A 24,110-nucleotide genomic window follows, 5' to 3' on the forward strand; every position below is an offset into this window, starting at 1 on the left:
ACACCTGAAATACATTTTTCTTCCAAGAAATCAATGGAGAACAGAAAAATGGGGCTGCTTCCCCGCTGGGAGATGAGGGCAATCCGAGATAGACGCCACACTGTGTTTACTGACATCGCCCAGAGCTCAGTGCAGCTGTGTGAGCAACTGAGGGGAGAGGGAGGAACAACGTCACAACCTGCAAGCAGGAGAAAAGGACGGGAGTTCATGTGGAGGAGGGGTTTGATCAAGAGTGAGCGAGGTTGCAATCGCTGGTGAGAAAAAGCAAGAGAGAGATAGAGACTGTGTATGAGAGAAGAAGATGCTGTTGCCAGGATACAAGGCTGAAATAGAAGAGTCCATTTTTTACAGCTCGCAAGAGGATGACAACTTAGTTAATGATGGACGCTAAATGGACCAAGCGTGAGGAAAACGGGTGATCCTGAATCTGGGCAGCCTTACAGAGTCAAAGAGAAGGTAGGTAGATTTGGTGACATAACAGTCACAACCCAGCAACCATACGGCTGACATCGTCTGAAGGATTAGAGCCTGGGGTGGGGGCATTAGTGTTGGTGGAGGGAGGAGGGGCGAGGGGATAACAGCAGAGTCGAGCACAAGTAAATGGGAGGCAGAAAGAAAAGAGATGACTTAAAAGCACAGGGTGAGGATAATTTTTGTCCAAAAAATAGCACAGGCCAGAGGATAATGAAACGATGAGAGCAGGATGATGTCTCCTTCATACTCTCCTCTTCGCTCTCCTCTCTACAGGAGAACACGTTCAGTCTCCCTGCCTCCATTAGCAGCATCAGCAAGCAGCAAGAACTCTGCAGCAACCCAATTTCTGAGCACACGAGTGTACCACGTACAGAGGTAAACAGTGATGACCCTCACTTGGCAGCTTTAAGAAGGAACAAGTGAGGACGTGGAGCTCCTGACAGCAAAACAGGGAAGCTTTTTAAGACGGCCAAGAGGACAGCCTCATTATTACAATATGTGAGTATCCTGTCTGTATATGATTAATGATTGTCCTGGTTAAAGTCAGACAAAGTGCTCCTCTTCAGGGCAGTTTTCACTGATGACAAGATAGATTGGCAAATGTGATGTCCAATACTTTGTTCAATTATGCCACTGCTTTCGCTTCAGAATACTGAGACTATTCTGACATTTTATATAACTAAAGGATGGAAGTCGTGACAGAACTTTGATTCTTAATTTCTCTGGGCTTTTATCATCTCTCTAAGCAAAGGGTACTGTAAAAGAAAAAGGAAGGGTATGGAGCCAAATTTAATGACTGCTGTTGAGTTGTTTGGTTACAATTAAATCTGATCAAATGACAGCAGCACAACCGTCGCAAATTAAATTAGTCGAAGTCAGTAAGTCAAAAACTTCAATTAGGGTAATACCAAAAAATGTCTTTTAACTTTTTCTGTGTGATGATAAATGTTGTAGAGAAGTTTTCAAGCTTTGATATCACTCTTCTATCGCCTTAAGATAACATCAGACAAGTTGTAGAAAGGAAGCCTGTTATCAATCATGACACCTCAGTTCCCTTTTTTCTCAGTGGATCTATTGTTGTCCATTAAGCTTCAAGCTGTGCAAAAACAATACAACACCACTTTTCCAAGTGAAAACTCCTCTTACTTTGCTGTAAAAATCTAATTTAGACTACATCTGTGCAAAATGATGTAATAAAATGAATGCACGTGTAATACCTGTCTCTTGCACAAGTTTGTTTTCCATCTGTGCAAGTGAATTTTGAAGTCTGCTAGGCACAGCACAGTCTAAAACTCCTAAGATAGTCGCAGGGAAATAAAGGCAGCAACGCCATCTGGACACAAATCCCCACCAAACATGTGCCGCTGGGTCATTACTTTCTGTCAATTAATCAGCAGTTCACTGAATTAATAAACAGCTGAGCCTTGAATAGTGACACTTGCGCAGACAACAAACCACACTTACTGATCATGTGAGTGTCTTTCTTTAAGAGAGGTTTAGCTTGAGGAGTCGTAATTAAAGTGCTGTGGGTGGTATTCCTCATCAGGTCTACATCGAAACACTGCAGCTTGCTCCTGGAGTTAAACATTGTAAGTACACCTCCTCTTTTCTCCATCATTTGGAATCACAGCACAACAGCATCAGGAACATGTAGCCTGAGGGCTTGCGCCTTTTAGCCCACTATTCCCCACCCCTCTTATATGGGCTGGCTCCAACACATCAGTGCCATCCCAGTGGACAAAGAGGCTGCAGTAACATCTGCTGTAGCATGAACTCTGGCTGGGACAGTGACGTAGAGGGGCACAAGTCACCCCAATTGATGAGACGAGACGCGCATAATGTTTGTTCTGTGCATGACTGATCCATGTATGTCTTATGTTTGTGTTTGATCCAAACACAATACACAAACTTAATGAAATGATGCACTTCTGTTTTGGTTGTGTGGAACCTAAAATCGGCTTTATTGAAGCATATATGATCTCCTTGTACTTTCTGCCCTGCAGGGACTTACTACTATAAGATACAATTTAGTGTTTTATTTCTGCCGCCTTCCTCCAGGGAAAAGGAAGAACATTCACTGGGAATTGGTTTTACAGAGTCCTTGTTAGAATGACGTCATTGTTTCGTAATTGCTCCTGGCTAAATTGCAGCTACATGTTAGAGACTGCTGATGTTCCGAGCGTGCCCAAACTCATATTAGTCTGAAAGAGATAACAGTTTTGGCAAGACAACACATATCTTGGTTTGGGAGCTTATTTCATTAAAGTCCCTCTGTCTGGTTGCCACACACGTCTATAAACTCCACAACTTTAGTTTCTAATTCCAGCTTCAAAAGTTCAAAGTCTCTTGTCAAATTGTGGATAATCTGAATCAAATCATCAGAGGTGTGTAAATGGGTGGGGTTCCTTTTGAAAACAGCTGACAATACTGTGTGTTTTAACATTAATTTAACGAGTAGCTTCCCAGTCTTGATGATTTTTTGCATCTGTTTGTTGACCACAGTGAGCTGAAGCCCGTCCTCCCTGGCAGAGGATGGGTACAGCAGAGGCCACTTTACGCATGGACAGCATGGAGGTTAAGGATGAGTGGCAGGATGAGGACTTTCCCAGGTATTTGTTGGAGCAGTATGACAGAGTGTGCATCAAAGTGTCTGTGTGTATCTGTGTGCAGTTTGTCTGATTTGTGCGCCGGCTGGCACAAACAGGTCGGGCTGTGATGGAAAGGCGGTCACGTGTGTGCCTGTTGGGCTGAGAGGAAGCAGGTGTGTGCTTCCCATTATGTAGTTGTTACGTGATGAGAATGTATCATGTCAGTAAACAAAGCAGCTGGCAAATAGAAAAAAGGAGTCAAGCACGTCAGAGTGTCCAGAAGTGGAAAAACAGACACCCACTCTCATTTTAACTTCAGCAGAGAATTATGAGAAAGCAGCTATTCAAAAGTAATCATGCCTAATCCATTCACACATGCACCTTTCGTGAAATTGTGCAAATAAGATACATGCCTCCTGGAAGTCATCTTGGTGTTCATTGTGAGTGATGATAGATGCAAGTGCCTCATGATTGTTAGCCAATACATCACAGGACGAAATCATATCAATTTACATATTTAGGACAACTTAAAAAGTAAGACACAAAATGGTAGGAAAGTCATTTATTTACTTGTATTTCTTCATGTTTTACATAGTGCCAGGTAATCTGTTCACCCTCTCTACCTACTCAAACTTGACTACATAATAACAGCAATCATATTTGTAGCTCCACCAGCCAGCCCGTACTTGTATTATTTTTTTTTTGGAGTGTGTTTGCAAATGAATGTCTGTGTCCTTCTCTGAGTAAGTGTGTTGGTACAGTATGTGTGCTATCTACTTTAATCTAGCTCTCTCCTCCCCCATACACTGAGGGTCCAGCTGTCTTCATAACAGCTTGATAATATCAGAGGGGAGTTGGTAATTACTGGTGGTGTTGAACAAAAGACAGTTTAACAGTTTTTAACAGTTATGCTCTCAATCACCATCATGAAACAACTAAAACCATTATTGACACGGTAGTGGGAAGCATTAGATAAAAGAGAAGAAATAAGCATCAATAATTTAATTTCATTAATTTCTTTTTCTCCGCAGGCCACTGCCAGAGGATGGAGATGTTGACTCATGCGGTCTCACAGACAACAGAACCAGCAAGTGGAATATATATATACACAGCGTTATATAATTTCCTACTATATACTACCGCATCTAAACTTTCCTGCTGCTTTAGATCCTCCCAGCACTCTGAATGTTGGGGAGTCCATGACTCAGCGGAAGCGTCGCACACTGGTCGCCCCAGATATGAACCTGTCCCTGGATCAAAGCGAGGGGTCGGTGCTCTCTGATGACTTCCTGGAAACGCCCGACGACCTGGACATCAATGTTGACGACATCGAGACACCTGATGAGACAGACTCGCTTGAGTTCATCAACAATGGCAATGAGCTGGAATGGGAAGGTCAGACATCTTTTTAGCATTTACACATTATTACATTTAGATTCAAATTCAATTCAATTAAAAAATACTTTATTCATCCCAGAGGGAAATTAAATGTTGATGTAGCTCAATTAAATCAAGGAGTTATTATAGATGCTGATGGCTGTGGGCAGGAAAGATTTCCTGTAGCGGTCCGTTTTGCATCCAAACTGAAGAAGCCTTTGACTGAAGAGACTCTGTTTTCCGATAACAGTCTCATGGAGAGGATGTTCAGGGTTGTCCATAATTCTCTTGATTTTATGCAAAATCCTTCTTTGCATTATTGTCTCCAGAGGTTCCACAGTCGTCCCCAGAACAGAACCAGCCTTCTTTATCAGGTTGTTGAGTCTTTTGGGGTCCCTGGTTCTGATGCTGCTGCCCCAACAGATGACGCAAGAGGAAATGACGCTCTCAACAACAGACTTGTAGAAGATCTGCAACATCTTGTTGCAAACCTTGAAGGACCTTAGCTTCCTCAAGAAGTACAGTCTGCTCTGTCCTTTCTTGTAGATTGCTTCACTGTTGTGTCTCCAGTCCAGTCTGTTGTCCACATGAACACCATGGTATTTATATTCCTCAACCACCTCCACTTCTTCTCCCATGATGGAAACAGGGTTTGATCTGACCCTGTTTCTCCTGAAATCTACAATCATCTCCTTTGTTTTGTTAACATTCAAGATGAGATGATTGTTCCCACACCATGCCACAAAGCGGTCCACCAGCTCTCTGTACTCAGCTTCTTGTCCATCTCTGATACACCCGACAACTGCAGAGTCATCTGAATATTTCTGTAGATGACAGGAGTCTGACTTGTACTGGAAGTCTGAAGTATACAGAGTGAAAAGGAATGGTGAGAGTACAGTCCCCTGTGGTGCTCCTGTGCTGCTGATCACCTGGTTAGACACACAATTCTTCAGTCTGACAAACTGTGGTCTGTTTGTCAGGTAGTCATTAATCCAGGTGATTGTTGAGGCCTCCACCTGAGTCTTCTGGAGTTTCAGACGAAGCAGATCAGGCTGAATTGTGTTAAATGCACTGGAGAAATCAAAGAACATGATCCTCACAGTGCTGCCTGCTTTGTCCAGATGACAGTGGGTTTGTTGAAGCAGGTGTATGATAGCGTCTTCAACTCCAACTCCATGGCGATAAGCAAACTGCAGGGGGTCCTGATATGTGCTGGTTTGCTTACACAGGTGGGTCAACAGGAGTCTCTCCAGGACCTTCATGATGTGGGATGTCAGGGCAACAGGTCTGTAGTCATTGATGTCTGAAGGGTGAGTTTTCTTTGGTACCGGAACCAGACAGGATGTCTTCCACAACAGTGGTACCTTCTCTTGGGTCAAGCTAAGGTTGAAAAGGTGTTGCAGAATCCCACAGAGCTGCTCTGCACAGGCCTTCAGGACTCGGGGGCTGACACCATCTGGACCTGCAGCCTTTTTCCGGTTCAGTCTCTCCAACTGCCTCTTCACCTGACTTCTAGAAACAGAAAAGTGGGAGGGGGAGGCAAAGGGGACAGCAGCATCTCCTGATTGGGTTGAAGACAAACTAGTGGAAGCAGAAGAATCCATGACTGAGGTGGAGGTGGAGATGTTACAGGAAAGCTGTGGGTCATAGGAGGGTGGGATGTCTCTTTGGCTGGGAACAGGAGGGGAGGATGGTGAGCTTGTTCCTGAACTGAACCTGTTGAAGAATGTGTTCAGCTCATTTGCTCTGTCCAGACTTCCATCCATCCTATCCTCCCTCTGTTTGAGGCCTGTGATCTTCTTCATTCCTGACCACACATCTCTGATATTGTTCCTCTGCAGTTTACTCTCAAGCTTCTTTCTATACACCTCCTTGCTCTCTCTGATCTTGACTTTGAGCTGCTTCTGTATACTCCTCAGTAACTCCCTGTCTCGCTCCCTAAAGGCTCTTTTTTTCTTGTTCAATAGTTCCTTTAGCTCACTGGTGATCCAGGGTTTGTTATTAGGGGAGCATCTCACTGTTCTGGTGGGGATGGTATTGTCCACACAGAAGTTTATATAGTCAGTCACACACTCAGTCATAACATTAATGTCCTCTCCATGCGGCTTACAAAGAGAAATCCAATCAGTTGCATCAAAACAACCCTGTAAGGCTTCTTCAGCTTCATGTGACCACTTTCTAACAGTCTTTTTTGTGACAGGTAGTCTCTGGACAAGGGGTTTATATGCTGAACAGAGAAAAACAAGGTTGTGATCTGATTTACCCAGGGGAGGTCTTGATTTCGAAATGTATGAATCCTTGACATTTGTGTAAAACAAATCCAATGTCTTGTTTTCTCTGGTAGAGCAGCTGACAAACTGTTGAAAAGTTGGCAATGTAGCAGAGAGTGAGGCATGATTAAAATCACCAGATATTGCCACAAAAGAATTGGGGTGTTGTGTCTGTATCTTAGCAACAACGGAACTGATGACATCACATGCAGTGTCGGCAACAGCTGAGGGTGGAATGTAAACAGCCACCAAAACAACACTGGTGAACTCTCTTGGCAAATAATATGGACGAAAACTTACTGCCAATAGTTCAATGTCAGGACTGCAGAGACGACTCTTCACAGTAACATGTCCTGGGTGACACCATCTGTTGTTGACAAGCACTGCCAATCCACCCCCTTTCCTTTTCCTGCTACTCTTTAAATCTCGATCTGCTCGTACAGTCATGAAGCCTGGCAGAGAGACGCTGGAGTCGGGGATATGATCCTGCAGCCATGTCTCAGTAAAACACATAATGCTACATTCCCGATATTCTTGCTGAGTCCTTGTCAAGGCTAGAAGTTCATCCAACTTGTTAGCTAATGATCTTACATTGCCCATGATGACAGATGGCAGAGATGGTTTGAACTTCTTCTTTCTTTCTCTCCTCTTTGCTCCTGCTCTGCATCCACGACGCCTCCTTTTCAATTACAGTGGGATTTCTGGCTTCAGTTGTCGAATTATTTCTGCTTTTCCAATGTTAATCAGCTGCTCCCTGTTGTAAACCACCTTGTTGCTATGGTTATGCATCATAACAAAAGAGTAAAATATACAAAAGTATTGGGAAAAATTAATCCAACTGCACAGCATCCAAGGCAGGAAGGAACAGTTGTCCAAAAAATGCAATTTCTTCCAAGAAATAACAGGAATGAAATTTAGAAAAAAGAAAAATCTCAATGTGAGGTACAGAGCTACTCCAACGTGCTGCCACCCTCAGCAGCGCATTCTAGAACACTGAGATAGTCAGTGCTGAAATGTTTTAAGGTCAAGGGACGCGTGTTAGAATTCATTAGTCAAGTAACACAAATCAGTTCTTTGACTATCATATAAAAAAATACATTTAGAATTAGAATAAACAGTTAGTGTACTGATAAACACTTTGCTTGGAGAACAAGATTTAAAAAAAAATATATAGTCCATAAATCCAGTTAGACTGATCTCTTTAAAGAGTTTTAAGAGCTTTCGTTCTTAAAATCCATTATAGGCTTCTGTTTGTGTTTCCATTCCATTATAAATACTTATGCTTCAAAGCAAACAAAAAAATATTGTTTATCAACCATCACTGCTGATATATTTTGTATTGGATGTAAAATATCAATAAGCATTTATTTTGATATATTCGCAGGGCAAAAGGTACAGTGCATTGAGAATTAATTAATCTTTTTTTTATTAAATAACACTTTCGGGCAACTTGTTCTAAAGAATCATAATCTTTAGATGGAAAAACATTAAAAAATCTGACTGGGATCTCTCTGCCATTACCTTGTTTTCAGATGATACTCCTGTGGCCACTGCTAAGCGTCTTCCAGGAGAAAGTGACGAGGAGAGAGACTCGTCTGGTCGTCTGTGGCGAACAGTGATCATTGGTGACCAGGAGCAACGGATTGACATGCAGGTCATTAGACCGTACCTGCGAGTGGTCACACATGGAGGTTTGTTTGAGCGCGTTTCAGGTTATAATCATGTATTTCAAAGACACGGTCTACAGGTATGGAAAAAAATTAGCAAAAACGTACAAACTTTGATACAAAAACAACTAATGAAGTTTGTGGCTTAATTAACTGTTGTGGTGCCTCATGTTCCATTTCTCAATTTGCAAACATTGGATTCCTTCTCAAATCTTCTCCTCAAATTGGGAGATATATATATATATTTATATATACCCTTGCTTGCAGTGTCATTTTGATGATCTTTGGCACAGCTCCGTCATCTAACCATCATTTTACTGCCGCCAATTGCTGGTGCTAAATAAAAAATAAAGTTGAGTTGAGAGTAGGAGAAAAGAGTAGATGTAGGTATAGGTGCCCTCAGGAAGTGTGTCAGTGGAAATCTAATAGCACCACTTCACCATGTCCTGATGAATCTGAAATGTACAAGTATGAACAAATGTGCATGTTTTCAGAAATAACTTTTATATTCTGGCAGTACAGGTTAAATTCTGAATCTGAATGACTGATGGATGCCAAAGAAAGACCGTAGAAAAGGACAAAAAATCTATTGCAGTTTAAGATGTGTGAACAGTTTTTTTTCTGGTGGATGAATACATAATAACCATGTCAGGCTGAAGCTGATGAGTATCAAAAGTCTTGAAGGGAAACGAAACCCAAAGCAAACATAATTCACACCATACATTTCATGCAAAAGAAAAACAAGCAAACAAAGATCATAATAGTGGCAAAATAAAAAACCATGAGTGAGCAATATACTAAATGTGCTTCTGTCCTCTCTCAGGTTATTATGGTGAGGGTCTGAATGCCATCATCGTGTTTGCAGCATGCTACCTCCCTGACAGCAGCTGTGAGGACTACACATACATCATGGAGAATCTCTTCCTGTAAGAGCCTCTCTGATCTCTTTCAGCTGCACACTCTACTGTAATCCGACTTAATTCTTTTTTAACTGCATAATGCATTAAAGACCATCAACAGAGAAATGTTTCTGTAATGTCAAACCCTGTTTTAAATGGTGATTTACACCAAATAAAAAATCAATGGGAGCCCCCATCTCATTTAGAGTACCTGCATTTGAAACGTCCCAATTTGAGCTTTCACTGTAGTTTCTTCATTTAATGTGTTGTTTTTATGCACATCTGAGCTTGTTGTTCTGTTGTCAGGTATGTTGTGAGCAGCCTGGAGCTGCTTGTGGCTGAGGATTATATGATTATTTACCTGAACGGAGCCACTCCTCGCAGGAAGATGCCGGGAATCAGCTGGCTGAAGAGATGCTACCAGATGATTGACAGAAAGTAAGAAAGACAATATCAGAACAGTTTGTTCCAAATCAATGGCGATTAAAAGAAAAGTGTTTGAATGTCTCCTGCAGACTGAGGAAGAATCTAAAGTGTCTCATCATTGCTCACCCCACATGGTTCATCCGGACTGTCCTGGCCATCTCAAGACCTTTCATCAGGTGAGGAAATATTTATTGTCCATAATTTACTGTCAGTGACGGATGTCAAATAAACAGAGAAGATAATACGTTTATTTTCAAGTTGTTCATGAGTCACACAGTGTGACCAAAACATCTCAAAAAAATAAAAATGTAGCTGTTTCATAATCACAGACAGTTTGGTGCCACATGGCCTCTTATGGATGGAGGTTTTCAGATAGATTGTAATTGTGAAAATGTTTCTCCACAGTGTGAAGTTCATGGATAAACTCCGATATGTTCAGACCCTGGACGAGCTCAGCCAGATAATTCCCATGGAGCATGTGCAGATCCCTGAATGTGTGCTGCAGTAAGTACTGTCAGCCACCAAGGGTCACTGTTGAAATGCTGCACGAGTCTGTCCCAGGTTCTGTGATGTAATGCCAACACACAGCAATAACACCTGGAAAGATTTCACATTACACAATCATCATGGCCACCTCAGCCAGCCAGAGTTTACAGACAGTTTGTCAGCATGGAGATTAATGTGAAGATTTGGTATCTATTAAATTATAAAGTTCCCACTATTTAATTAATACGTGTCAAGGGTATGACATGATACCTTGGCCCTCACAGTAAGGGTATCATATGGCTCTGTTATGCTTTGGGAGGCATTTTGCATATGCCATAGTTCAGGTCCTCTCAGAGGAAAGGGTTACTGCAAATCAATACAAAGTCAGTGCAGTCTCACACCAGAAAGGGAAATAATTATGTTGGTCCACATCACAAGAAGCAGGTTCACAATATAGGCTCAAAAACTGTCAGGGTACAGTACTTTATAAGGAACCAAAATCTATAAATGTCTTCATCTGCCTTTCAAATTTGTAACATGAATATGTTTTGCATCATGTGAAGTTCACTTTCCTACCTTGTTCTCAACCGTGGTTGCTTAGGTGTAGTCACTGGAAATACTTGATTAGGTTTACAAATGAATATAGACACATCTACAATTGGAGATGAAAAAGTAGACCACAGTTAATAATTACATGTTTACAGGTTTGCATCACATCACCTAAAGACTTTTCCATATAAAACAATAGGACGTTGGGCTCCCACAATTTCTGGGCCTTTATTGTAACGCTACTACATTTTGGATACATGGACGAAATGTACCAATCACCTTTTCCTGTAAGACTGTGCTGATGCTGATAGAGTTGTGAACGGTCACCTTGATCCTATTTAGCATTTTCGTTACTGGAGTGTTCTCTTCCAGGATGGCAGCGCCCAAATTTATAGGACATGAGGGTTCACTGAATGAATCGTTGAACATGACAATGACTTGCAGTCTTACTCATCAAATACCTCGGAGAGATTAAAACAGCATGAAATTATGCTTTTTGTTTTTGCATGTAGGCGAGCATATGAAACATTGAATATTAAGATTCAGTACGTACAATGCTGCTCTGGATCATTAATCTCAAAGATACTAGTATTCACACATTTAAAAGCGGACTTTAGGCAGACGTACTCTGGGATTCAACTGCTTTATGAAGCTCTGGGAATCACTGCAGTGAATTTAAAAAGGGACAAAAGCAAAGACATCATTTTTGGCTCATTTTGTGCATCTACATCTGATAAACTTTTAACTTTGTTGTACTGTGCTGGGGATGATGTGGATGTAAAAGCATATCAGTCAAATTTCTGTTCCAATCTTTCAAAGGTATGATGATGAGAAGATAAAAGCACAAAGGGAAAGGTAAGCAACACATTTTCTTGTGATTTGGTGCCAAAAGAATCAGGTTTTCCTGAACATACTTTAAGTTGTATTGATATCAACCTCTCTTATTTACAGACTTGAGCAAGACAAACAGCAGACCATCTCAACACTACCAAAAGAAAGGTGACTTCATTTAGCAGTACATGCAGTCAGTTTCATGTAGCTACGCTTCACAAAAGGCCTTTTCTTTTAGTTCAACTTTTCTCATTTAACTTCATTTATTTAAGATGACAATAAAGGCAATAATAATGGGAGAATTTTTAGTGTAATTGTCTTTCTGCAACCACATAGATATAAACTATAGATATTTTGATATATACCCATGGCTTAATTTTAATTTGTTGTTTCCAGGCCAAAGTCAATGATAACAGAGGTTGGCCGCGACGTCTGACATTAAGGTAAGAGGTCCCGCTCATTTAAATGCCCCATTAACTCTGCAGGCTGGTTTGTAATGTCGGCCCACAATAACTTATCTCTGACATGCAGGAACATTTTCTCTCGTCACAAACATTTGCTTATGTGAGCAAAAGACACATGATACAATAAATAATATGCTGGCAGTGTCCTGTCTGATATTTTGGGTCATTGGCCAGAGATCGAAAGGGTCATCTCTCAGTGCTCTGGAACTGAGGTCCAAATTATCCAGACGTCAAAGATATTTTATTGTAACGACTTAGAAGTAGGACAGTACAGTAAAAAAGATAAAAACTAAAATAAGAAAATAGGAGCACATGACTGATAACTACTGTACTTTTACTGTCCTTTTTTATCTTGCGAAGCAATCAAATTCAAATGCATCAAATTTTCATCTCTGCACTCAATAAAATATGAAACAGAACACTGCTGTTCGATTACATTTGAGCATGAGGCCCAGCTTGTTTTTGTCAAGTTATGTTTCAGGTTTTGAAATTTCAGACTGTGTGTGAATCCAAGAAATGTTTGGTAATCCTAAAACAGGACCCCATGTTACATAAAGACCAGCTGCTTGACTTTTCAAACCAGCCTGCACACAAGGTATCAATGCTATTTTTAATGATCTTTACTTAGATTTAGCCAATTGATCTACGCCATGGAGCCTGTCATGAAATCGGGGGGAAATACCCGCTCTGGCTAGTCCGGGTGGGTTAGGTTGGTTAAAGTACGGAAGATTATTTTAGAATCCCAACCCCCTGTGCTGTCCTGTGAGCTTGACCGGTCCTCTCTGCCCTCATATATCAAAAGAACCATCAGCGAGAGGACTGGCTGACATCTCAGGAATGGTGGCAGACAGTGTCCTCCAACCAAAATGATATGGTGTGTCGAGTTGGATTTAGATTAGATTTAGTGCCTATTGACACACTGCCAAATCTAAACACTACATTTGTGTAATAGTGATAATACGAAAGCTCACCTTTCTGTGTTTGCATTACAGATTTTTTAGTTGAAGAGCCAGTGGAAACCTTCATTACAATGGAAACCAGCAACTCTTGCACAGGATGAAATCCCCTGAATGGATCTATAAGCTGCAGGACAATCATTTCTCAACATTTCTCTTAACCAGTGCTTGCTTGTTACAATTCAAAGATTATCTTCAACACCAACATTACAGCTTCAATCAAAAACTGTCTGCTTCCTGCATGCTAAATTGAGCTTTACTCAACAGCATGACTTCAAATATTTTTGAATGCAAACTAAAGGATGAACTCTTCTTAAAGAGCTTAGCCAATGTATAAACTTGTAATATATTTTTAAGGGAGGAGTTTGCAGATAATTGGCATGGGTTCTATTTGGTTTCATGGATGTTTACTGAAATCTAATGTGCAATGATATTGTTCTTCTCAAATCTATGGTAGATGTCACTGATGCAAAAGTGTTTTACAGTTTTCCAGAGTTGAGTATGCAGGTGGCATGCTTGTTTGGATCCTTCCCTCATTTGGTACATGTTTTTGTCAGATATTAAAAAAAGGTAAAGGTAAGCAAATATTGCTACAAATTAAACAAAATATATTTAAAGAGAGAGTCCAATTATTTATTTAAGTGTTATTTATGAAATTGTGCCATTTAATGTTTGTAAAAAATATTAAAAAAAGAATAAATGAGCAAACTGAAGTGAGTCTTGTCATCATTATTCACTTCTCTCCTCAACCATAAAACTCTTAAAACAGGACAGTTTGGCTCAGTTACATTACAGTGTATATTTACCATCATTTTATTGCCTCTTATTGTGTTCCACTTTGGCCCAGAATGTTTCTGGCAGTTGAGTTATTAAGGGGGTGTAACTCTGATCTATGAATGTGTTGGCTGTGTCAGTTGATGCTCTATATATCAGCTGACTGTCCTGTTTTACTTTTGTATGAAGCCCACATGACACCCGTATTTGTGGGCTTCATACCCTTGAAGTGACCGTCCTTTATTCATATATGCAGTGTTAATGTGATTGCAAGGTATTTGCACAGTAACCCATAATCAATGTATGTTCCCTGACATTTTTTACTATTAACTTTTATGTCTGTTATTCAAATTCATTTATTTAAACAGCCTGTTGTTTTGGGGGATCTGAAAGAAAAAAAGAAGCAAAATGACATTACTGCACTGTGTGTCGTCAAACTTATGGTGAACTTAATCAACATGGTACGTTTACTTTGTTTAATTTTAAAGGAGTAGTTCAGGCTTTTTTGGAAAACAGCCTAAACATCAATTCTTTCTTGTCAAGATTTAAGATCTGGATCCTACTCTCATGTCCGCACTAAGAACAGAGCAGGATACATGTAGACGATGGCATAGCTTTGAATTAAAAGCCCAGGTCTGTCCTAAATTCAAACAGTCACCTGAAGCTGACCGATTAATCTTTATGAAAACAGCTGTATGCATTTGTTACATGGAAAGCATTTTCAACCAACAGCTGTCAGGTGCGGGTACTTTTCAGTTCTCTGGAGAAGGTTGTATAACATCCTTTAGAAAGTTGCATTTCAACATTTCCTTTTGCCTTACATTGGTCACAGCTGTCTCTCTGACGGTGTGCCGTCTTGTGACTCTTGGAGGGAAAAAGTGTGTGAAACACATGCTTCACATGTTTGACCACATGGTTTGATGCCCCAAAGTCAGTTTGAGTTTTGTTTTTTTCCTGTTTATGAACATGAGACAACAAGACATCAAAGCCATCAATCACTCGGTGTCTGCAGGCATCATTTTTCCACTGAGTTGTTCCTGTTAAGGTAACATGAGACCATGCGTTCCACTCGCAGGCACTCAAAGTTCACTACCTTCACACCTTCATAACTCAAGAGATAAGGGCAGAACTCAAATTATTTCTTCACATACTGTGTAAATAAGGCTGCAAACATCTGAAGGGGTGTAACAATAAGTGCTGATAAGCAGCAGGTGCACGTGCTCATAAAGGAAAAAACGTGTTTTATTGTTCTTTTGAGACACTGTAGTCAGATGGCGGTCTGCCGTGTACTTTAGATGGTTGCATCAGAAATATTCGTGATGCAGCAGTCAGACATGGTCAACTAAATATAGAGCTCCTAGTTTGCGCTTGCCTGGAGCTGTCTAAGCAAAGGAGTGCGCTGTGCTATGACACAGATGTCTCAGAATATACACTATGTAAGGAATCATTTATTTTTCATTTACTGTATTATGACTGTACAGTTGGCAGCTCTTGCCTCCTTTCCATGCAGTGTCCTCTCAGAAATAAATCCCCTTTATGATGAGTGGCATTTGCATTTAAAAAAGGAATATACATTAAGTCTTACAGATTTGGAGATTGTGAAACTGTGCATCTCAATGTTAAAACTGACTCAAAGTTGTCACGTTCACCAGTTTTTTAGCATCTTCCTCTCTAAGGCACCAAAGTTAGGATTAAATTTGGGTCTTGCAGTATCCACCACTCAGTTTCTCTATCATTCTCTACACTGTATAGCTAAGACCTCTGTTGGGATTGGGATTTTAGTTGCATGTGGTTGCCCCCTGACAGCAGGTGCAAAATTGGGGATCTACTTTCATGCAACTGTGCGGCTTCTGAAGTTCCAATCATATCATTGGTGCTGTTGGCTATGAAGTACCAGCTTATTGGCTGCTGGGAAATGAAGGTAATTGGTTTGGGAGACTGTGACGCTGCAGCCACATCCTTTATATGCCCGGCAAAGAGATTGTCTATCAATGAAGTAGTAAAAGTAGGGGACATATGTGGAGGAGGACAAGGGAAAAGGGAAAGGACTTTAGTGGAAGCCTTTAACAGACTGTTTGCTTTGGCTGGGTTCCCTGCTTTTACTTACTGAATTCAAGCACTGACCAATACATAGAAGAAGGAAAAAATGAAGTTCATCATTGGCATTGGAGGGTAAGTTTTGATTAATGTAGTTGCTCAGCTTTGTTGTTGTTAGATATTTGCAAAAACTTGGGACATAACTTACTTCTATGTGACATTAAATTCAGAGTGACCAACGGTGGGAAGACCACTTTGACAAATAGACTACTAAAGACATTGCCTAACTGTTGTGTGGTGCATCAGGATGACTTTTTCAAGGTAAGATTATTTCTCCCCTAATTCTTCCTCTCAAGTCACAACATGTTAACTCTAAAGCTACAGTAACTATTGTGATTTATTAGTGCTGACTTTTTGCAAGCTTTATTTTTCACATTTCATTTGCTACGTTAAAGTTGCCATGAAAGAGTTCTTATGCTAAGAATTAAAAAAATCGCCAGTCTGACCTGCAGATGTCCTGCCATCGCAGCAGCCTAGTAATATATCTTGCTCATTGTGTCCTGGACAGCCAATGAAAGGCCTGAGCGTCCCCACTTAAAGTCAGACTTTGTTCAGATATGTTGCAAATTCTGTAACCTGATTTTAATCTTTTTTCACTTAAAAGATGCCTGAAGCCGACATCTTTTTAAGTTGTACTTATGTTAAACAACTATTTTTTTTTCTTGTTAATAATTTGCAAAAAAATTGTTTCTTAAAAGCATTTACCTGAACAAGGAAGAAATTCCACCTCATAAAGTTTATTAGAAAATTCAAAAAGAGGTGCCATAATTACTCACCTGCAAAGTTTTAAAACATAGCAAAGGAAGTTCAGTTGGCATAGCTGAATGTGTCGAAACAGAAATTTAATGAGGGTAACACTGAGGGAAACTTTTGAACCCGGGTAAAAATGTCCCTATGCGTCCACTTTTGGTGGAGACGAGTTCCTGACTTGTCCTGTCCAGGTGTGATCAGCTCCGATTGGTTACTAGGTTGCAGCATTGTTTTATTGGTGACTGTTATTTCAGAAACCCGATCAAATAGAAGTTGGGGAGGACGGCTTTAGACAGTGGGATGGTAAGAATGGATTTCGCGTACGAAAACCTTGCAGTAATGTACTTATTTTTTTCCTGCACATTTCTTTAGTATGGTAACCAGTCAATCCTAAACTTTCTGATATTCAATCAATTTTTTGTGAATGCTAAAGACATTCACTAACTGTGACAAATGTGTGCATGGCACATTAGTGAGAAGTGTTGGTTGCAAGTATGTTAAAGTCTGCTCCTCTCTTTTCTCTCCTTGTTCGGCAATAGTGATCACAGCTCTGGACATGGAGGCGATGGTCAATACTGTGAAAGGCTGGCAGGAAAACCCAGTCAAGTTTGCACGCTCACATGGTGTAAGCCTGTCACCTGAAGCCGAGGAATCCAACTCAGGAGAAGAGGGGATCCATATTCTTATCGTGGAGGGGTTCCTCATCTACAACTACAAGTAGGTCTTCTTACCTGCTTTTCTGCACTGACCCTTAAAACTAACTTCTCACTGACCTGAGTTCTGATTCCTCTCTGCAGGCCTTTGATTGACACCTATGACAAATGTTTCTACATTTCCATTCCTTATGAGGAGTGCAAAAGGAGGAGAAGGTAACCACCTCACTAATCAACTTACAGCAACTTCAACACAGACCATGACAAGCTTGAATAATTCCTGCATGGTTCTGTCTCTGCAGTACAAGAACATACACAGTCCCTGACCCCCCCGGCCTGTTCGATGGCCACGTGTGGCCCATGTACTTGAGACACAGGATAGAGATGGACAACAACTGCAGCAGAATAGGTTTGCAAAGTCACTTCCTCATCAAAATATCAGTGGCACTCCATGAGGGTGGGGGCATATAAACTTATGGCAAAATGCTCCAATTTGCCAACCTGCAGCTCTGATTTTTTTTTTTTGTGCACAGAATACCTTGATGGGATGACAACTAAGGAAGATATCTACAACAAAGTGTACGAAAGTGTTCAAAACTCACTGCTAAACAACTTATAGGTAAATAGGTTGTTTAATCGTGGACATTGTCACTGACAGATAATTCCTAATCAGTTTGAGGAACATTGCTCCCCTTCTCTGTCTCTACAGCAGGACGGACTGACAGCGGATTGTGTATAGACTTGTAAATATAATTTTGAGTAAATGTGTAACACCAGTTCTGTACTTCTAGCCTAATTTGTAAATAATCAAGTAACTTATTAAGAATAACTGGCAGAAGTGTTGTTTTGGTATAATCCTGTGTAACTTTTTCTAAAAGATGAGCCACCTCTTGTCTGCCCAGTGTTTATAACATCAGTAACTCATCTACACTCTGATCCTGTTGTACATGAAACTATGTATTGCTCACTGGGAAGACGGATTTGTGTCTTACAACTCAAAGAAACTTCTGAAATCAATTCATGTTTCCTGTTCTTCTTTCTACTGTAGCTCAATAAACACGTACACCCATGCTGTTCCCATAAAACATCATAAAGCTGATGTTTTACATTGTGTAAACTGAGAATGAATGATGACATCTTGCAGCTCTTCAATAGGTTTCCTTATCACCCAGATAAGATTATGTGTCATTAAGTTGTAAAAGGATTTGGCAGTGGAGGAATCATTTCCCCCAAATGACAATAGATGATGAAAGAGCAGGAAGGAAAAAGAAGTGATTTAGTTCAACTACTTTTTAACTGTGACTTCACAGATCAGGACACATAAAGATAAAAAAAATATTCTATATTAAAAAAAGAGAGAAATTTTCACATTAGCTTTATAATATTGCCTAAATATGATCAAAAATACACATGTAGGTAAATATATACTTTCTTAGTTTGTTTCTGGGTTTCAGTGTAAATGATAATCTTCAATATAAGACACAAAGATGTGTATGATGACTTTTTACAGCTAAATTATATAAATATTTAAGCCAGGCATCACAGAACAGCATTATGTGAGAATAAGCTAAGAAGGAAAAACAGCTAGGTCACCTGATCAGGAATATAACTGTTTCCCAAAATCAGGTCAAACAAAAGAACTGAACACGCTCATTTACAAATCATTTAAAGCCATATGGTTAATTGGTAATAGTACAGAGACAACATATCAAATGTTGAAACAGACAGTAAAAATGTCAGGGTGGGAGAGGTCAAGGTGTTGCGTCACCTCTTCTCTAAAGAACACTTTTTGGGAACTGAGGAGATCATATGCCGGGAAGTAAGTTTAAATTTTATTTCATAATGTGCTGGATGTTTTGAATGGGAGTGCAGCGAAATTTTACTGCAGAGCGATGTTGATTATAATATGCGCAGAAAGTGGTTTGCATTGCTGAAATAAACAAAACCTTCCCTGAAAAAGTCATCTAAATTGTAGTTAATTTAGTTCCCAAGTCTGTAGCACTCTTCATTAATGTTGCCTTCACATATGTACATTATCCATGTTTTGTGCACTCATCCACTCCCATACCATAGCAGAGGAAGATTTTTTTAACTGAGCAAAGTGAGCAAGCCAGGTGGTCCCTGAGGATGCAGCATCCATGATTTAAAAAAAAGAGGACAGTTTTCCACTTTGTTTTAGTACGTCTTAAATGAGCTTGTGCCCAGAAAAGAGAGTAAGGATTATTTTGCAGGGTTAAGTTGACTGGCATTTCTGGATGCAGCAACAAACTGTTCACTAAAAAATGTTTTCAGTGTATTCCTGAGCCTAGTTTCTGTCACAGAATCATGTCTGTTTTAAAAGCAGTGAAGGTCAGAGCCATTCAGGGTTTGCCCTCTGCCTTGTATAATGTTTCCTCTTAGAATCCTTTATGAAGTGTACCACAGAAGATACACTCCAAAAATATTTTTCCTTTATTCTTGAATTGCCTGGATGCACTCTTTGACGTAATTGTAAACCCTCCCCATGTTTACTGATGAAATATATCTGGGATGCTCTTTATGTCAAGTCATATCACTGATTAAATTGCTTTGTTCCTGTTTGTATGTGTTTTTAGCATTGAACAGCTTTTCTTTTGTTGCCCTTGTCCCACTTTTTTATACAAGTAGCTTACAGTAAAAGTGTGTTTTACTGTAAATTGCTTTAATTTATGAGGAGACTTGAAAATCTCTCAGTAAAATTAACTGGATGATATTTCTGTATATCTTTAACCAAAACCATTAAACAACCTCTGTTTGTCCTAGTCTGCTGAACAGCCCACATAAGAGTATCATAACTTTAATTTCTTCACAATTTCTGATGTCGACTTCAAGCAGACGGGAGTGAAAGTGCTTGTGCTTTTCACTGATGGGATTTCACCTCTGCTAATGAGCAAAAGTCTTCCCAGAAGTCACCCACATTGCTCGACCCTCAGACTCAGCCAGCACTGTCTGCACAGAAATGAGGGCAGACACGCAGCAGTGTGTTTCCACTTTTTATTTGATATTATAATATCAAAAACCAAGTGAATGATGTGGTGATCACAGGGCTGTGACTCTGCAGGTGACAATACTGAATCACTTATGAACCAAAAAACAAAACAAATGACAGACCATGATGACTAAGATGTTCCCACATTTTTAATCACAGGATACTTACAGTATTTTTATTGTATTCTGATCACCAAATTCACTTCATACCATATCATTTTCTGTGAAAAGGATATCCAACTCAGTCCCAGGACCACAGAGAGTTCAGAGTCTTGTGATGCGTCTCTGAGAGTCTTTACATGCCAGCAGTTGGCCTGGAGCAAAGGGTAGCTGTTCTACTGGTTTATATTTAGGCTATAAGTGCCTGTGGTGTCAGGGGAACATATTTAACAAATGTACATCTAAATTTCTGATTGCAACACACCCACTTGAGACTCCAACAGCCAGGCCTGACTCAAGGGCCAGTACCCCATAACACCGCCCTGTAAGGTGAGAACTATATAGGGTGGCATTTGCTCCTACGTCACCTGCAACCATGGAAACCCCACATGTACGGCCAGGACGTCCGTGTAAGGAAAGAGAGGCAGTGACACAAGAGATAAGCAGCTGTCACATGTCACCCTGTGTGTGGGCGAGGACCTCTGAGCCATATGAACAGTTGTGAGCTTGCCACTGAAAGAATTGCAGGAATATTTGTGGTGGCCTCACTGACCCATAACAAGTGTGAACAACTGAATCCATTTTCAAGGTGATTTTACAAGACTTGAGTCTATGATTAATTATTTTTAAATCACAATAATGTAGTTCATAAGAGGGATGAGGACATTTTAAGTATTTGTGTTTTACTTCTTCTTTCCTCTAAAAGGACTTATTTGATGTTAAATAAATAGTTTTTTAATCCATAATCGTTTAATGTGCCAGATACTGCTTATTGTTACAGGATAAGTTACAGATCTTGGTGGATGTATAGTAAAAAGAAGTGCCTGGTGTGTGCTTGCAAATAATCTTTCTTTAGAAGTTCTTAAACTAGAGTTTTGCTTCTTTCCGTCACACCTAAATAGCCTGCCCTTGTGATCAGTGTGTCATCCGTTGGTCATCAGCCTCTTGATTGGTTTGTAACGACATAAAACTCATACCAGAAAGATTAATCACAGTACATTTGGAGCTGATACTTTTCTATTAAAGATTCCACCTCCATCCATCTTCATTAGACATGTGATCAATACTGTATTACATTTAGCTTTGAAATTTGTGAAAGAAAATCTGCCCGAGTCATCTCTACCTCTTGGCATGTGATGCTAGAAGTGAGTATATGTTATGCCATTTTCTTTCAAATTAAGAGACATCTCAACTATTTGTTAAAAAACATTGATTCTTCTTACTGTTATTTCCCAAAGGAAATGTAAAAGTGAAATGACCTGTTTTTCTATAGATTTTTCTCTCAGTGAGGACATTAAAATGTTGAACATGTCAACTAAAGTCTACAATATTTTATATACTGTACATGCATTTTGTGGTTTTATCAAGCCTTGTGTTTTCTCCTTTGATTAATCCTCAATTAATCTTACTCAGTGCATCACACCGATGTTATCAAACTCATGCCCTGGCTGATGAGCATCATTAGTTGTTTTTATTTACTGACATGAAGAAAGAAATATTTTGTGCCCTGCAGTCTTGCCATTTGCAAGCGTTCTGTGGTCAAGTGTGAAGTTAAAGACTAACTAAAAATACTTGTCATCCTCAATTCTGTTGAATCATTTTATTTTCATCCTTCAAATCTTTGATCAATGATCCTAAAAAAATCAAATGCATATTAATTAAATAAATAAATAAACCTAAAGACATTGTGTTCATAGTACTCAGGTCTTTACTATAAGTAAGAGTATGCAACAAAGTGGGACAATACTTCAGTATATTTGCACAGTCACTTTGCCCCTCTTTCTAATCAAAGAATTAAGATCAAGATAAGTCTTCAAACAAAGACTCTTAACCTCATCTTGAGACAGTATTAATGGTGGATACAGTTTTTATGGAAGTCCCCATAAAACAGTTTCAATGGATCACATATTAACACTCTCAGCACTAATTTGACATGTGTGAGTGAACGAAAACGTGAAGATGGACATAGCAGCATGTTCCTCAAACCTGAAACGTGAGCTGATCTGACCACGCTGATTCCGGCAAAGGTTAGTCAGAAATAAGCACGACACATGCCACTAGAAACCCGCTGATGTACAATCATGTTCTACCCAGTCACTGATAAGTCATTGGTCATTCTATTTTCATAAAAGTTAGACTAAAAGATAAATCAGATTTATTTATATTTAGTGCTTTCAAGAGGAATTAAATTTCCACGTAACAGCAGAGTTGAATAGTCTTAATTTGTTTCCAAACAGTTTTCCAGCATCTCACCTGTATTGCCTCCCCAAGATCTGTGGTAAACCCTCTGGATCTATCATTTTATTCCTCAGAGTGGCAGTGTGAGGCCTCAGGGGAAGACAACAGGTATATTCCAAGTAGGGGAAGTTTCTTGTAGTAAAACCATTTTAAGACCATCATCTTCGTTAAATCTCACAAGAAGCAAAGCTGTGAGCAGCCCTGGATACCTAGATTCATGGAATAAGATATATTCAAAAGCGTAAAAGAATTAGTTTTTCACTCAGGGAAGGATCTGCTGCTGCAGCTGCTGCTGTAGGTTCACCATGAAAACAACCAGAAACTCCTTGTTTTATTTCCAAGCACTCCTAATTTACAGTAAAAGTTATTTTTTGTGGCAACATTTGTTGTGATTTGTTTACTTTCAGGTCAGACACACAAGAAAGATTTAATTCAACATTAATACTTACTGGCTATATTTTGTGGGTTACATGTCCTGCTCTGTAGTCTTGTGCCAAACCAGTGCTTAGGATCTGTGCCTCTTATAAATCAGAGCTGTTCCAGACAGCAAGCAGGGCGGTGCTGGACTTTGGAACAAGAGAAGGTTTCTTTGGATAAAAATAGAACAGCTCACCATCTTGATGCCCTATTTGGCAGATAAAACCCACCATGTGATTCATTGAGGTGACGAATACTAAGGTCGGCGCGACTTCAGAGTACTTATACTGTTTATGACCATATAAAACGTGTCCAATAGCTGAAAAATGATAAATGATAGTAGTAATGCAAACTAATTTCTAAAAGGAGTGTGTAAGATTTGAATAAACAGAATAAACTATGATGAATGGAATAATCGACAGAATGAAATTATTTGGAAGCCTTTGAATCTCATACCTAATTGAAAATAACAAAAATAGCATATCAGTAATGCAGTCTTGCACCTGTGAAGTCACTACACTGGCTCGTAAAATGTGGCAGTTTCACAATGAAGGCTCAAAAATGATAACATTACTACCCTTTTTGTGCTTGTTGAAGAAAAATGCTAAAGAACTTTAATCTCATAAGAGAATGGATGTGTTGTTACACACTGGACTGTCACACACGAAAAACCATGTTTTACCAAACGCCGTCGTACAACTCTCCCATTTTCGACTTTGCCACCAGTCATGGCTGGTTAGGTTTTAGGCATAAAATATGTGGTTGAACTTAAATAGCTGTTGGTAAAGAAAAAAAAAAATCATTGGGTTTAGGAATGAAGAATCACATAGTTGAGTCAACTTCCACATAAAAATCAACAAGCAAAATCATCACACTACTTCTTGTGAGATTTATTGTGACACTATTACTTATATATGTGTCAATATGTAGTGGAAAAAGCAGCATGGGCTATGAAAGAAATACCAAAAGCGAACTTATAAAACCCTGCGCTAATGTTAAGGTCAACATGAACATAGGTCATTCTTACAT

General features: G+C 39.7%; 2 protein-coding genes and 1 long non-coding RNA gene across 8 annotated transcripts; 2 read left to right on the forward strand and 1 right to left on the reverse strand.

The window, feature by feature from the left end:
• The first annotated feature begins 218 nt into the window (after positions 1 to 218).
• On the forward strand, positions 219 to 13,700 carry LOC142398814 (caytaxin-like). The gene is made up of 14 exons (XM_075483012.1): positions 219 to 456; positions 748 to 972; positions 2,977 to 3,083; positions 4,094 to 4,149; positions 4,230 to 4,457; positions 8,242 to 8,400; positions 9,200 to 9,302; positions 9,582 to 9,713; positions 9,791 to 9,877; positions 10,107 to 10,205; positions 11,556 to 11,591; positions 11,688 to 11,735; positions 11,964 to 12,010; positions 13,024 to 13,700. Exons 3-13 carry the CDS (start codon positions 3,007 to 3,009, stop codon positions 12,001 to 12,003), a joined length of 1,065 nt encoding a protein of 354 aa, XP_075339127.1. The 5' UTR covers positions 219 to 456; positions 748 to 972; positions 2,977 to 3,006; the 3' UTR covers positions 12,004 to 12,010; positions 13,024 to 13,700.
• LOC142398817 (uncharacterized) lies at positions 3,595 to 23,210 on the reverse strand. Of its 5 annotated transcripts, XR_012772822.1 has the most exons (8): positions 23,114 to 23,210; positions 22,680 to 22,873; positions 9,828 to 9,906; positions 9,637 to 9,692; positions 8,817 to 8,831; positions 8,632 to 8,712; positions 8,231 to 8,378; positions 3,595 to 4,444 (listed from the first exon to the last, which is right to left on the reverse strand). It is a non-coding gene; the product is annotated as an uncharacterized LOC142398817 (long non-coding RNA). The 5 variants fall into 5 exon arrangements; XR_012772823.1 differs by lacking the exons at positions 8,632 to 8,712; positions 8,817 to 8,831 and adding an exon at positions 10,764 to 10,839; XR_012772821.1 differs by lacking the exon at positions 8,817 to 8,831 and having other exon boundaries at positions 3,596 to 4,444.
• Positions 15,742 to 18,278, forward strand: LOC142398815 (nicotinamide riboside kinase 2-like). 2 transcript variants are annotated; one of them, XM_075483013.1, is made up of 7 exons: positions 15,742 to 15,933; positions 16,029 to 16,119; positions 16,863 to 16,911; positions 17,148 to 17,325; positions 17,406 to 17,477; positions 17,564 to 17,670; positions 17,795 to 18,278. In XM_075483013.1, the coding sequence occupies exons 1-7, from the start codon at positions 15,908 to 15,910 to the stop codon at positions 17,878 to 17,880; spliced, it is 609 nt and encodes a 202-aa protein (XP_075339128.1). In that variant the 5' UTR covers positions 15,742 to 15,907; the 3' UTR covers positions 17,881 to 18,278. The 2 variants fall into 2 exon arrangements, with proteins under 2 accessions (XP_075339128.1, XP_075339129.1); XM_075483014.1 differs by lacking the exons at positions 15,742 to 15,933; positions 16,863 to 16,911.
• Positions 23,211 to 24,110: the final 900 nt, after the last annotated feature.

Source organism: Odontesthes bonariensis, chromosome 14, assembly GCF_027942865.1.
Source record: "Odontesthes bonariensis isolate fOdoBon6 chromosome 14, fOdoBon6.hap1, whole genome shotgun sequence".
Classification (NCBI taxonomy): domain Eukaryota; kingdom Metazoa; phylum Chordata; class Actinopteri; order Atheriniformes; family Atherinopsidae; genus Odontesthes; species Odontesthes bonariensis.